The sequence below is a fragment of the Papilio polytes genome, unplaced genomic scaffold (genome assembly GCF_000836215.1).
Source record: "Papilio polytes unplaced genomic scaffold, Ppol_1.0 DF824047.1, whole genome shotgun sequence".
In the NCBI taxonomy this organism is placed as follows: Eukaryota; Metazoa; Arthropoda; class Insecta; order Lepidoptera; family Papilionidae; genus Papilio; species Papilio polytes.
This window is the reverse complement of record NW_013525157.1, coordinates 2416611-2429927: the sequence shown is the minus strand read 5'-3', so window position 1 is coordinate 2429927 and position 13317 is coordinate 2416611. Positions and strand designations below refer to the sequence as shown.

The window sequence follows — 13317 nt, the reverse complement described above, 5'->3', positions numbered from 1 at the left end:
TAAAAGTTAAGGATTTCGAAATAAATTATTAATGAACTAATAAAGTAAATTAGAGGTAGATAAAAAAGTTTTTAGAGATTCATACATATCTAATACAAAATACTGATGTTGGTAATATAACGAAATGTACATAAATATTACCAAGTCAATCGATGGGATTAAAAGAACGAGATTCAAGTTAAGTACAAGTCAAATGTATTAGGCTGTATAGCAAAGCACCTACGTCTTATATACTAAAAGTCAGTCTATATACTCTCAGATGAGACATCCTACAATATAACAATTAATGAGCACATCTGAAATTACAAATTGTGAATATGCAAGTAAAAAAGCCAGTCGAAACGGGGGTTCCCCTTAACTGATTACTGTATTATACAAAATGTATAAGGCACATTATTAAAATAAGTACAAATTCCACAAAACTGATACAAATATATTAGTAATAGGAATTGTTTTAATACAGATTGTACACACATAGTAACATTTTATTCATAACTGTCTATTAATTCCTTTTCATTACATTTGTAGTAAATACTGATAATGTGTGATGTAACTCATTGATAGCTTAATATTTAGGTTCCACATTCATAGTCCATAATTATACTTACACATTCAAACATTATCTGTACATGTCTTGGTAACCACAGTTTATACTCACTTAGAGGACAAAGTCGAGACAGAGTCCAATATTAATTTCTATAAGAATATAATTTGCAGGACTCGGGGTTGATGTGAATGTGTTTGTCCGGGAAGGTCGTGTGACCGGGAACGCTTGTTCATATGGACTTTAGTCTTATGTTGTGCTTGTTTGTGGTGATATCCAGTATGTGCGTGTTTGGTTGAGGAGCAGATGACTGCGTGGAGGTAGCGGTCGTACCTGCAGAGGTTAGAGTCGCCTCCAGCTAGCTCTAAGTACCCATCGGCTGAATTATCGCACTTTATCCTCTGGAATGCATGAGCCGGCTTCTCGCTGATCGTGTGCGATCTGTTCCGATGCTTCTGGTGTTTGGGCGTGATCTCCTCTTCGATGCCAGGGTCACTGGGCTTTCTGGAAATAACGAAACAATTTTATGTTAACATGCATATACGAATACTTTTGTTTTGAAAACTACATTTCACTAATGTTTATCAATTACATGTTGTTTCTAAGCAAAATGTTTATTTCATTGAGATGTATCAAATGACGTGATATCATTGAATGGGCCGGGTCTAAAGGCCGATTCCCTCATTTACTACTCTATCGATTGCGGAATTGAACTTAACGACTTCATTTACTATCGTGTTTTGTCTATTTTAGGTAAATAATTAATATTAGAATGATGAACCTGAAATAAAATCACTGTATATCTTACAAATGTTATGTATACGAAAGTTTAGATGGATGGATGGATGTTTGTTACAGTTTGTAGCCTAAATGGATCTTGATGAAATTTGGCATAGATATAGGTCATCTGGAATCATGTATGTAACAACCCATAGGCTACTTACTTTTGTTTTTAATTCTACGGGGACGATGTCGCGGGTGTAAACTGGTAAAAAAAAAAAATAGCAACCAACCTGGAAGTCTGAAAGCTCAGGTGATTTTTTTCCATGTTGGCCTGTATGATCTCGAGGAGTTCGCGCCGCTGCAGGCTGCCGGAGCGCTTCTTGGTATGTTTGTGTTCACGATGCTCTCTGCGTGGGTGGCGGTGGGTCTTCTGTCTTGTAGGCGGAGGTCTTTGCGGTCTTCGGTCTCCGGAGCACGAAGATTTTGACGACGCGTCATCGTCAAATGATAGTCTTTCGTGGTCTTCATCACTGTTGTCACACTCGACGGGTGCAGTCTGCGCCTGTTCCCTCCTCCGACGTCGCCTGCCCTCTCGCCGGTCGCGATCGTGTCGCCGCCGCCCGTCCTCGGGCACCACCGTTAGTCGCACTTGAATAGTTTTCGACCCGTAATGCGGAACGGTCACCGACTTCCCGATCGACTCGTATATAGTTGACACTATTCCAGCTATGTCCTGTGAACAAATGATGTGTGAAATTAGTATTTGTGATCAAAGATTACTTTAGTTTCAATGTTAGTTTACTAAATTGAAGCTTTGAATGGTGGAAATGTTACTAGTACAAAAACATTTCGCTTAATAACAATTTGTACATTTCAAGTTGTAGCACCCAGTTTAAAGTCAATAAAAGAAGACGATGACGTGTTTTAAATAACGTACTGAGGTATTAGTGTTGTTATAACAGTGTAATACTAACATCCTTAGTCATGCGGCCGTGTCCGTCGAGGTCGTACAACGTGAAGGAAAACTGTAGCGGCTGTTGCTTGGAGGGCGCCGGGTGCTGCAGCTCTACGTCGCATGTCAACTCCTGCAATGACAGACACACGTTTTAATACCTTGATTGTGTTAAAAATAAAAAAACAGACCAAAACACATACTGTTAAGTTCTCCCTATTAATATCCGTTTCTCGTCTTGAATGCAAGAAAATAAAACGTCCGTTCAAACCAAACTTTAATGAAACCACATAAATTACTTGTACCCCGATTTGAACCTGGGAACCGATAGCTAGTAATTTAATCGCTAAGCAACCAGGTTGCTTTTTATTGACCAACATTGAGTAATCATTCGTTATCTAAAAGCGTTGAACGATCGGATCGCTCGGTTCCGTGTGGTAATTCTTTTATGCCTCATACAAAGGTGCCGGTGTCGGGCTATGAATATGCACACCGAGCGCTGCGCATAAATGTTTTTAATTAGCAGTAATGGTAAATAAAGTGTTCTCATAGACGTCGATTAACCCGGATTAATGCTAGACAGTGTTACATTATGTCCGACAAAACATCTATCTACACTAGTTAAATGTTTCTTGTCGGCGTCGCGACGGCGTCGGCTAGACATTGTATTGAATGGATGTTTTTATTCTCTTGCAGCTTGGAATTTAAAAAGAAAATCTTAAGAATCGATGGACCATTACTAGAACTGTAGTGCTAAGGGACACGGTGCGACAAAAAGTCCTCGGTGATTTTCGCGGCAATCATCCATGACGGGCATTCTGATTGGTCGAGACGGTTACCGAGACTAATGACCCGTTCGAATATACGTTGTAATAAAAACAAAACAGTACGACCGTGACCTAAAAAGCCCTGGTTCCTTGCGCTTTTTTTGCTTACTTCACCATACAGATATACGCACACACGCACGCATAATGTTTTGGATCTTGGTGCTAAGGGTGGTGAACATGCATTAAAGTGCCATCAAATAATTTTGACTGAGAATATTACGATAATTCCATGGTGCAGATACTTCATAATTTTTTCGTTAATATGGATTACGACGTGCCCAAAATATTATGTCGTGTGCCATTTATGGCACGAGTGTCAAACCCCTGCAGTTGGACTTATGAGTTATATGGTATGCTTACCTCGAATCGTAGCCTAGGTTTATCCTCGTGCACGTCAGGTGTGCGCGGCGATGGCGGCAACCGGGTGCGCTCGTGTGCTCGCGCTGGCAGCGGCGGTGGCGTGCTGGGGTTGAGCAGTGCGCGCGCCTCGCTGGGGAGCAGGTCTGGAGGCGCCGAGCACTGAGAAGCCGCGCGACCGACCAGCTCCTCAGTATCTGTCCTCTCGCTCTCAGTACCAACTGTAAAAAAAAGTAATATTATTAAACCAAAGTTTATAAACAAACTTCTCTACCTCGTGAAATCATAAAATAATAAATAACATGGCTTTTGTTGCTCATAGAAAAACCTTTCTAACGGTGAATGAATTTTTCTAATCGACCTAGTAATTTCTACGTGAATTGTATACATACAAAAATCAAATAAATTAAAATCTTTCCTTTTTATAATATTAGTATAGATATACAAAGCTAGTTTTCAATAGATTTAGCCCGAATTCGGGGACAGGACAGTTTGAATAAGAAATTTAGGTCAGTTTTATTGGGTACCCATACCAATTAGCGAAATGTCTAAGGAATTAAACGAGGGCAAATATTTTGTATACAACAGTAACAGTGTAAAACTGACGTAAATAGAATGCTTGCATTTAGCACTATGCGCTGCACAACAACACAAATAGATTCAACTATTCGCCAATATAGTGGGCCCTAAAATGTGAAATCTGATACATCCGAAAGGTGGTCCAATCGTTATAAATTTATGGCACAATCTATCAATCTTCTAAAGGTAGCATAGTTTCAGTAAATATTGGATATAAATATAACTTCCGCGTAATAAACAGCGATCTAGTTAATTTGAATACAATGGCTGTTAGCCGACAGCACGGTGACAATTGATAATAAACATAGCTCGCAAAATTACGCAACAGGAAAGCTAATTATATTATTTTGCATTTAAGAATAGGACCTGCATACGTTATGGTGACACTTTTAACATTGCCGAATGGTAGATAGCTCTATATGTAGTACTAACCACTGTTTAAGTAGATAATAAACTTATATTTAAAGTGCCTTAAATACATTGCGTGCAGTTTTACTATGTAATAAAATGTATTCTATACGAACATCTTGTATTTACATATACTTTTATAAATATTTATGTAAATAACACATTAAGTGCGGTGGTTTTTCCTAGTATTTGCATCGAGACCAGATTGTCTTAAAGGCCGAAACACAATGTAACAGTAGAGTTTGGATTTCCTTTATCAACGACGTTGTTTAAACACTTAGTGCCTGTCCCACCGAATTGTAAATTGTCTAATAACAAACCAACGTGTAAGATATGTAATGAAAATATCGTATTCTGTTACATTATCTGACAGTGACGTAATTTTTAAGCTATCTGAGACTATCGGCCAGTGGTGGGACAGACTTTTAAAATCATATGATGCAGATAAAAATAAACTACTTATGACAAAGTTAATAAAAAAAAAACTCTGTACGATTCAAACGAAAAAATAAATACTATAAAGCTCTTCGGCTCAGTTCCCGGTATCGGCAACTTATGTATTTTTAATTGCGAATGCGATTTAAGTGTTGATTTACCACGTGCTTAGCGATGACGTAAGCAGCTCGAAGAAGTCTGGATGATCTGTGATACCGGCTGTACTAACGTCTCAAGGATTAGCAAACTCTTCTAATCAGGATTAAAACTATATTCCTTATTTTTATGCCGTAAGTTAAATATTCAGTAACTTTCAATTTAAGCTGCTAAGTTTTTTACTGTAGTGCTCCGCTATTTTTATTCAAGATTTATAAAAACATTGTACAACGCAATGTAATACGCACAGCATTTTAAATAACAAAATATATTTTATGAATATAGATGGTAAAATTTGTTTGATTTATTTTATACCTGTTGTCGAAGCATTGATGCCAATGTCCAGTTAAGTAATTGTTACTCTCCTTACAGATATCCGTAAAACTAATTACAGTACGGATCGTAATTGTCGGTTAGACGTATCTCATAAAAGAAATCGATCCGTGGGCCGTACTTATAAGAAGGGTCGGCGAAGCACAAAGGGGTTTTGTAATACTAGCGATCGAGCGGGCGTAGTAAAGTCGGCGAGCTTGTTGTGATTCCAAGAAGGGCCCGAGTTCGGATCGCCTCAATGCTCAAATGGCTCGGCCCTGCGCCCGCGCCTCCGACATCTGCTGCTAACATTTTTTTTTATTTAACTCCCAAAAAGTAGGTATACGAACCTCTAACAGAAGCTTAAACGTTTTCTCAGAATAAAAGATAATAGTGTCTAGAGAAATGTTTCGTTTTTGAAACCGCAAATGTTATATTATTAATTTAGCGAATGAAACAGAAGCTTTATTAAAGTACTAGCACAAACATACAGTTAGTTTTATAATTTGGAATTATGTCTAAACTGGCATTCATCGAGATACGTTCAGCGTTTTAGGCTACAAACTCTAACAAACATCCATCCATCCAAACTTTCGCATTTATAATATTAGTAAGAGTAAGATAGATAAAGCTTGTGAAAATAACCTTGTTCTAACACGATAATTATTATTGATAACAAAAATTTAACCAAGAAAAGTCCATAGATTAAACTTGATTCACTTCGAGTTTCTCTTCGAATTAAAAGTTTAAACCAGCGTTGACAGCATTCCTTTTAAAATACAAAAAGTAAATTGATTATTACAATAAAATGTAAATTCTTATCATTTGATTAAATTAATATTCCTAAATGAGAATTAGATATTTACGTATTTGCATAATGTTTGGAAAGCGATAAATATTTATTTCGAAGTTAGGTATTTGGAATAACACGTGAGGAGAAGTTACACATACTTTCAACTAATAAATTAAATCTTATTAACGAGATAATAATAACTTTATTAAGCCTAAATAGTGACAGCAGACTTTATATCACAAGACGATAAACAAAATCTTTTGACAGATAATTTCAGGGTTGTTAGGTTCTTGTTTGATACACAAATAATAAAGAAACTTACCTGAAAATAAACACTAAATTCAGATAGAAAAGCAACATCAATGTGTCATATCTTTATGACGTTTCTCCTTTTTTCGCAACCAATGGTTTTAGGCATAATCATATTCATACTAATATTATAATTGTGAAAGTTTAGAGGGATGGATGGATGTTTGTTAGAGTTTGTAGCCTAAACGGCTGCACGGATTTCTATGAAATTTGGTACAGATGTAGAGGATAGCCTGGAATAACACATAGGCCACTCAATTTTGTTTTTTAAATTCCACGCGGACGGAGTCGCGGGCGAAAGCTAGTCATTCTATATTGATGTTTTTGTAGTTATATTAATTTTAGATATGATTTCAGACGCAGCACTCAAAGTCTCACGGTAGTAATGTCTAGAGGTTGTATTACTTGCTCATACATGCGTTGCGTATCTCGGTTGGTATAAGTAAAAAACAAATGCTCAGTGACACACAAGTTGGGTAACTTGAGCGAGCAATAATGAGGGTACGCCGACATTTGATATCGCCTTGCACAAACGCTCGGCTAGGTAAGTACTTTTCATGTGAACGTGACTACCTAACAATTATGTACTTACAAATAGAGTCTAGAAATAGGTGTCTTAAAGTGCATACCAGCTGTGTTTGATCTCGTCAAACATGAATACCCAATTTTACTTCATTTAAATAAATAGTTATACGGCATTATTTCAGAAGCTATGATGTCCGCTAATGTCCTTTATTGCATGTTTTTAATCTTACAAAAAAAAAACTTTAGCTCCAATAATGCAATTATTGTTCAATTAGACATGTATCCGTCCATTCAACAGCGGAACAAAATTAGAAATAGAGAAAAAAACCTCATCGCTTCGGGCTTCTTTCAAACTGGCCGAGAAAAAAAGCATTATACGGTGCGCACCCTAAATTATGCAACAAAAACGAAGTATCTCCGAAAATGTTCTTTGTGCCCGCCGCTTACTATAAATTGTAGGCAGTCGGTACACACGCACTTTAGACTTTAGAGTGGAGAGTTTAAAGCCGGAGCGGGGACGTCTTTGATGTTGAATAAAAGGTATCATTGTCTCCGCTTCGTCGACGCGCTTTCAACTTTTCTCTTTGAAGTTAATCAAATGAGCGTCTCGCCTCGGTTTGTATCCAAAACTATATTAACAAACTCCGCGCCAGTGTGACGTCGAGCGCACTCTGTGTGTGTAAACGAAAAACGTATCGTCTTCTAATTGAAGTGTACGGCGAACGTATGTGTGCTGTAACTAAATACAAACAGATCAAAGCGATCCGAGTCTACTTTGAAGTATTCGACGGGTAGTCAGCAGTCTCGGCGCCGGAAGTTACTATTTTTTATGCAAATTATATCATTTACTGCTCGACACGACGTTTCAATTGATATATAGTACCTAAATATACACGTACTTAGGTATTCATACTAGATATGCCTACTATATGCAAAAATATTAAAAGAAATTTTTTAATGCACTTTTTGAGTTATTTTGTTTGATATCTTCAGTGTTTTGGAGCAACATGTATTAGAAGATTATAATTTATTCAGAATAATTTTAATTTTAATAGCGTAAAGTAAAATGCATTTGTTAATATTTATGAAAGTATAATTCTTAGGAATTGCAATTTAACAGGCTCCTACGGAAATAATTGTAACCAAAAATAGCGATTTTTAGAAGAACTATACAGTGTTTAACTGATTTAACATTTTTGTTTTCAAGAATAAAAATATCTTATTTAGTTGAGTTCGAAAATCATCAAAAGTAGTTTTTCTCATAAAAACAAGTTCCAACCTTATGCGTAGGACCCGTCGAGATAAGATTTTTTTACTCCCTTCGTTACGCTGAGGTGAGATTAAAAGATAAGAAGCTTTAAGAACACTAGGAAGTGACTACAATAGAACTTGTATTACAAATAGATGCAGAACATGGTCCTATCTATATATTTAATCGGCATTTCCATAATAAAAAATAGCTAAAATTTTTTTAATACATCGATAACCGTTTCTTTGATGGTAAACTGTCTTTATTCGAATATTTTCTCGATATATTGCTTTAAAACATATTTGTGTGGCAACCTTTCTAATTCATTTGATTTTTGGACTATACCTACATTATTAATAATGCGTTATCATTGGATTAACATAATAATTATTATGACAAACTATTTATTTTTGTTTATTATAAGTTTTTAAAAATTCATACATAGACTACTTTCCTATTTACAAATGTGTTGACATCCCAGGAAATACAGTAGAAAGAAAAGTAAATACTATTACTAGATAGCATACCTATCAGCTGATAAATTTAAATGATGTTTGTACTAATATTCTATGCATAATTTAACATTTAACGACTTAAAAGGAAATGAAATTCTCCTGGTCGTTATAGAGAGATCATGTTTTTGTTTTAGGCTCTGTTTTACATTTATTACCTACACTAGTACCGTTTATAAGCGCCATAATATTAAGCAAACGAAGGAATTTAAAACGTATAAGGACAGATAATATTCATAAAATACCCAAACAAGCAAACATAAAGTGCGTAATAAATATTCATAGTTCAGTTGGGTGCGTATCAAGTCTCCAGCTGCTATTGCTAGAAGACGCGATACAATGTAATGCCCTACGTTATTTCAATAAAAATAAATGCTTGGAGAACATGAAACTTTTACTTTAAATGAAATAGGTACTCTGTATACCTATGTCTATATAATCTATGAAAAAATATGAAAGTTATAATAGTAATATTTACAAAAGTGCGTCCATTCATTCAAAAACAACGCGACGTAAAATTGTAAACATTGCCAAGTTCAAGGCTATACGTGATACAAATAATAATTTTATGTATCACTGGAATTTGCTTCTATTAACTTGTTTGTTCTTCATTTAATGACAACATTTGTAAATCAATGAAATTCGTATTTTCATTCACCAAATTCAGTAGCCGCGTAAAAGATAATTACGAGGCACAGTTTTGACCTAAACTTGTGTTTACAAACGAATAATTGATAGATAATAATACAACTTACTGCTAAATTTCTTGTATCCATTTCTAAACTTGTTGCGCCACCACTTGACGAAGTGGTGCGCCATGGGGGCGTCCGCGGCGGGTGCCGAAGCTTTCAACGTTTCGTAGCACGTCATGCGCTGCGCTCACGCACGCATCACGGTTACTTCAAAAGAGCCGCTAGCTTGTTATTTCACTGTTATTAATAACAAAACACTTCCACAACAAGCGATCACAACACAACACCTTTAGTTATCCGTCTATTTGAAAACGTACCCCGTGACCCAGTTGCCCGCGTGAATGTCGGACGAACAGCCGGAGCGTACAACCGTCCCCCACGCGTATTGTAAAGTGACTGACTGACTGATGGATGGGAGAAGGGAAGGAGCGCGGGCGGGACGGCGCTGCCGCCGCGGACTCGCGGCCGGCGCGGCGCTCTCGGAGGCTGGCTGGCCTCGTGACATACACTAATAATAATAACCTCACCTATAAATAGATGGAACACTTCTTTGAATTAAGTTCCAAATTAAAAGTAAAAATTTCGATTTTGCCAACAAAAAATGATTCCGGTACTATAAAATTTGATAGCTTATTTGGAGATAATTAAGATAATTTTCTTTTGGATCAAAAAAACTGCTTTGATAGTCTTATGTTATTGAAATGCCTTGTTTCTTAGCTAAGATTGTAAATCATACATACATTTGCATATTCACCATATAAACGCCATTAGTTAAATAAATATTATATTATTGAAAATAGTACTTGCATTTAATTTTTATGTTTTATTCACTATGGTACATAGGGTGACGATTTAACTCACGATCTGACGAATGCGGTCATGCGTCCGTCTCCCATCCGGCTTAAATGATCTTAAAATTGATATTCGTTATGTGACGAAATGCCCCTCCATGTCGGGTCACGTCTCGGTTCTAATAAGATTAACTGAACTGATTTGTGAACACTATATGCTTTTAACAGTACACAATAGGTAGAACAGTAGGTTTTCTTGGTTCCAAGTCACATTCTTTATTAACGTTAGTTTCTACTGCCGAATCATTTGTTCAAGAAAATGTTGTCATCTCTCTTCTTTTTAAAGGAATGAAAGGGATGACTTGAGTTTGTAGTTTTGTCAAAATCCACGGTAAGTCTTAAAGATTCGTCGTGACTAAGAATAGCAGTATTTTTTTTTTATCTCTCACGATATGCTTTTATATGTCCGCTACGCCGTTACTTATCCCATTTGTAGTTTTAAAAACAAAGCTAAGTTTTAAAAAGACGTTGATGTCCTTAACATAATCTCGCTTAAATTAAGCTCGACGAAATGTTTTAACACAAAGCAAAGTAGCAACAACAATTGAATTCAATAAGCATGTAATATTATTACCTACTCTAAATTTTCCAATCGCTAAGTGATTCTCTTTTTAAAAGTTAGTATGGAACATTTACACAACATTAAGCGATAGTAAATAAGAAGTAAGCAAAATTACGCTACTATTTACTGGATATCGTTTACAAGTGACAGGTGCAATGTTGCTGTTTTCCGGTGGTTATATCCATAGCCAGCTTTATTTATCAACGTTAGTTAGCAGATTTTTGTAATAACTACTTTACTATTTATTAAGTTGTAGACTTGGACAAGGATACGGTTTACGAAAATAATTGTTAGAATCACATGGTGAAATCATATTTGTATCATGTGATCGGATATCCGTATATACCTGACTTAACTATTGGCGGTTATGAGAGATTGTTCCTTAACATTAGATGGACTTATTCGTTTCTCTCGTCTCTGAATATAATCTACTAGCTGTTCTGAAATTAAATAAACTTTTTTTAAAAATTTGCAATTGCAAATGTCAAAATTACCGTAACTATAATACCTTTTCTTCCTTAATGTTGGCAGCTCGTAGCTTATGGTCTCTTTTCCACATTAGCGCTTTTATCTAATTTATTTACCCCCTTAGTTTAATAGCGTGCAATTATATAACCTAAAGCGTGACACAAGTGTAGGGCTTTTTATCAAAAAAAGAATTATTAAAAAATATACTGTAATTGCTGAGATCTTACGCCACAAAGAAGTGTGTGTTTACGCTTTATTATATTAGTATAGATTTGAAATTCTGGTTGCATTTTTTAAAACTAATTTAATTATAGTTGTAGCGTTGTACCTGGCATATCTCGATGGCGTATGTAAGCTGTTGTAGAAGAAAGTAAAGTTATTATTATGAACGCAGGAAAAGAAAGTATTATAAACATACTAGCTTTCGTCCGGTACTCCGTCTGCGTGAAATTAAAAAAAAAGTATCCTATGTGTTCTTCCAAACTATGTTCTACATCTATGCCAAATTACATCCAGATCCGTTCAGCCGTTTAGACTACAAACTCTAACAAACCTCCATCCATCTAAACTTTCGCATTTATAATATTAGTATGATATGTCTTTACAGTCTATATTGAAGTGTTACCTCATGCATAAGAAGGTACTTCAGCGAACTCATTTATCATGATGGTAACATCCCGTCAGTAGTCAATCAGTGATCAAAGGCGTGTGCCGTAGATGGATTGTAATTGCTCCAGTTGGCGCTCTCCTCGTGCCGCCGCCGCGCCGGCCGGGGTGGCGACCGCACAAGGATGTTACGAGTTCAAGAGAGTGCATCTTCACTTCACCTTTATTTTTTCCAAGTCCCCTCTTAGCCCACAAACTAGGAGTGATTGCTTTCTATCCGACGCCGGAACACTTATTTGGTATTTATGTCTCTTTAATTCATCATTTAACATGCAGGTGGTGCACATATTTTGTCAAAATTCAATATCCAAACTTTTAAGAGGTAAGAAACTAATACAAATTGATGTAAGTACTAACTTTAAAAGGCTATCTATTGGGTTTTATGTTTTAAGAAAACTCAGACGGCAAACTTGCAACGAAAGTTCTCGGATTTTACCAGTCTACTTATACTATTAAGTTATGAATTTATTCGGCATTGGAAGGCATTATTATTCATTTATAAATTCATATCATACTTCATACTAATATTATAAACGCGAAAGTTTAAATGGATCGATGGATTAAGTAATGTTTCTCAGAGTTTGTTGCCTAAACGACTGAACGGGTTGCGATGAAATTTGGTATAGATGTAGAGGATAGTCGGGAAGAACACATAGGCTTTTGTTTTTTTTTAATCCCACGCGGACGAAGTCGCGGGCGAAAGCTAATAATTTCTATAAGTACATATGACTCAATTCAAAAATACCAATCACACCCATAATTTAAAAACATAATGCATTAAAAAAACACAGATTTTCATTACTGTAATGGAAATATTGGCTAATCAAACAGAAAGGTAAGGCATTGCCACCAAAGAAGAGTATCAACATATGTGCTTTGTTGTTTGTTAACGTAACTAGATTCACAGTGGGTTAACGAAAGTAGTAAATATGTATAGGGCAGTAATGAAGGAAGGCGCACGCGCATAGGTCCGCTAGCCAGCCTCCGTTCCCGCGGTCGACGACCCCCGCGCGCCGATTACAAAAAAAGATTATATAGCTCGTACCTACCGGCCATAGTAACTTTAAGCTTTGCCGCTTACTATCTTATCGTTACTACACGCACTATTATGTAATCTGGAATTTAAGAAAGAATCTTATGGACAATATCATACTAGAAACTCGACTAGTGAAACCACTTAGTAAGAAGTCATGAATTAGATGATCTGTTTGATGAATGGCCCATGAAGCCCATCTTTTTATATCCACCTTATGACCTTCTACGTTTTTGGTCTACGTGATTACGAATGTTAAATCGGTACAATTTGAAATTGTTAGCAGAGTGGGATTCAGGTAGCAACTACCATATTTGCGTTCGAGTGAGAAAACACATTTACTAAATAAACTTAACAAATCTCA

At 36.1% G+C, this 13317-nt stretch overlaps 1 protein-coding gene across 1 annotated transcript; it reads right to left on the bottom strand.

Annotated features, from left to right (window-relative positions):
• Positions 1–448: 448 nt before the first annotated feature.
• Positions 449–9759, bottom strand: LOC106100652 (protein naked cuticle). Its single transcript, XM_013279604.1, has 5 exons — positions 9437–9759; positions 3407–3624; positions 2242–2352; positions 1558–2000; positions 449–1048 (listed from the first exon to the last, which is right to left on the bottom strand). The coding sequence occupies exons 1-5, from the start codon at positions 9549–9551 to the stop codon at positions 697–699; spliced, it is 1239 nt and encodes a 412-aa protein (XP_013135058.1). The 5' UTR covers positions 9552–9759; the 3' UTR covers positions 449–696.
• Between the last annotated feature and the right edge of the window lie 3558 nt (positions 9760–13317).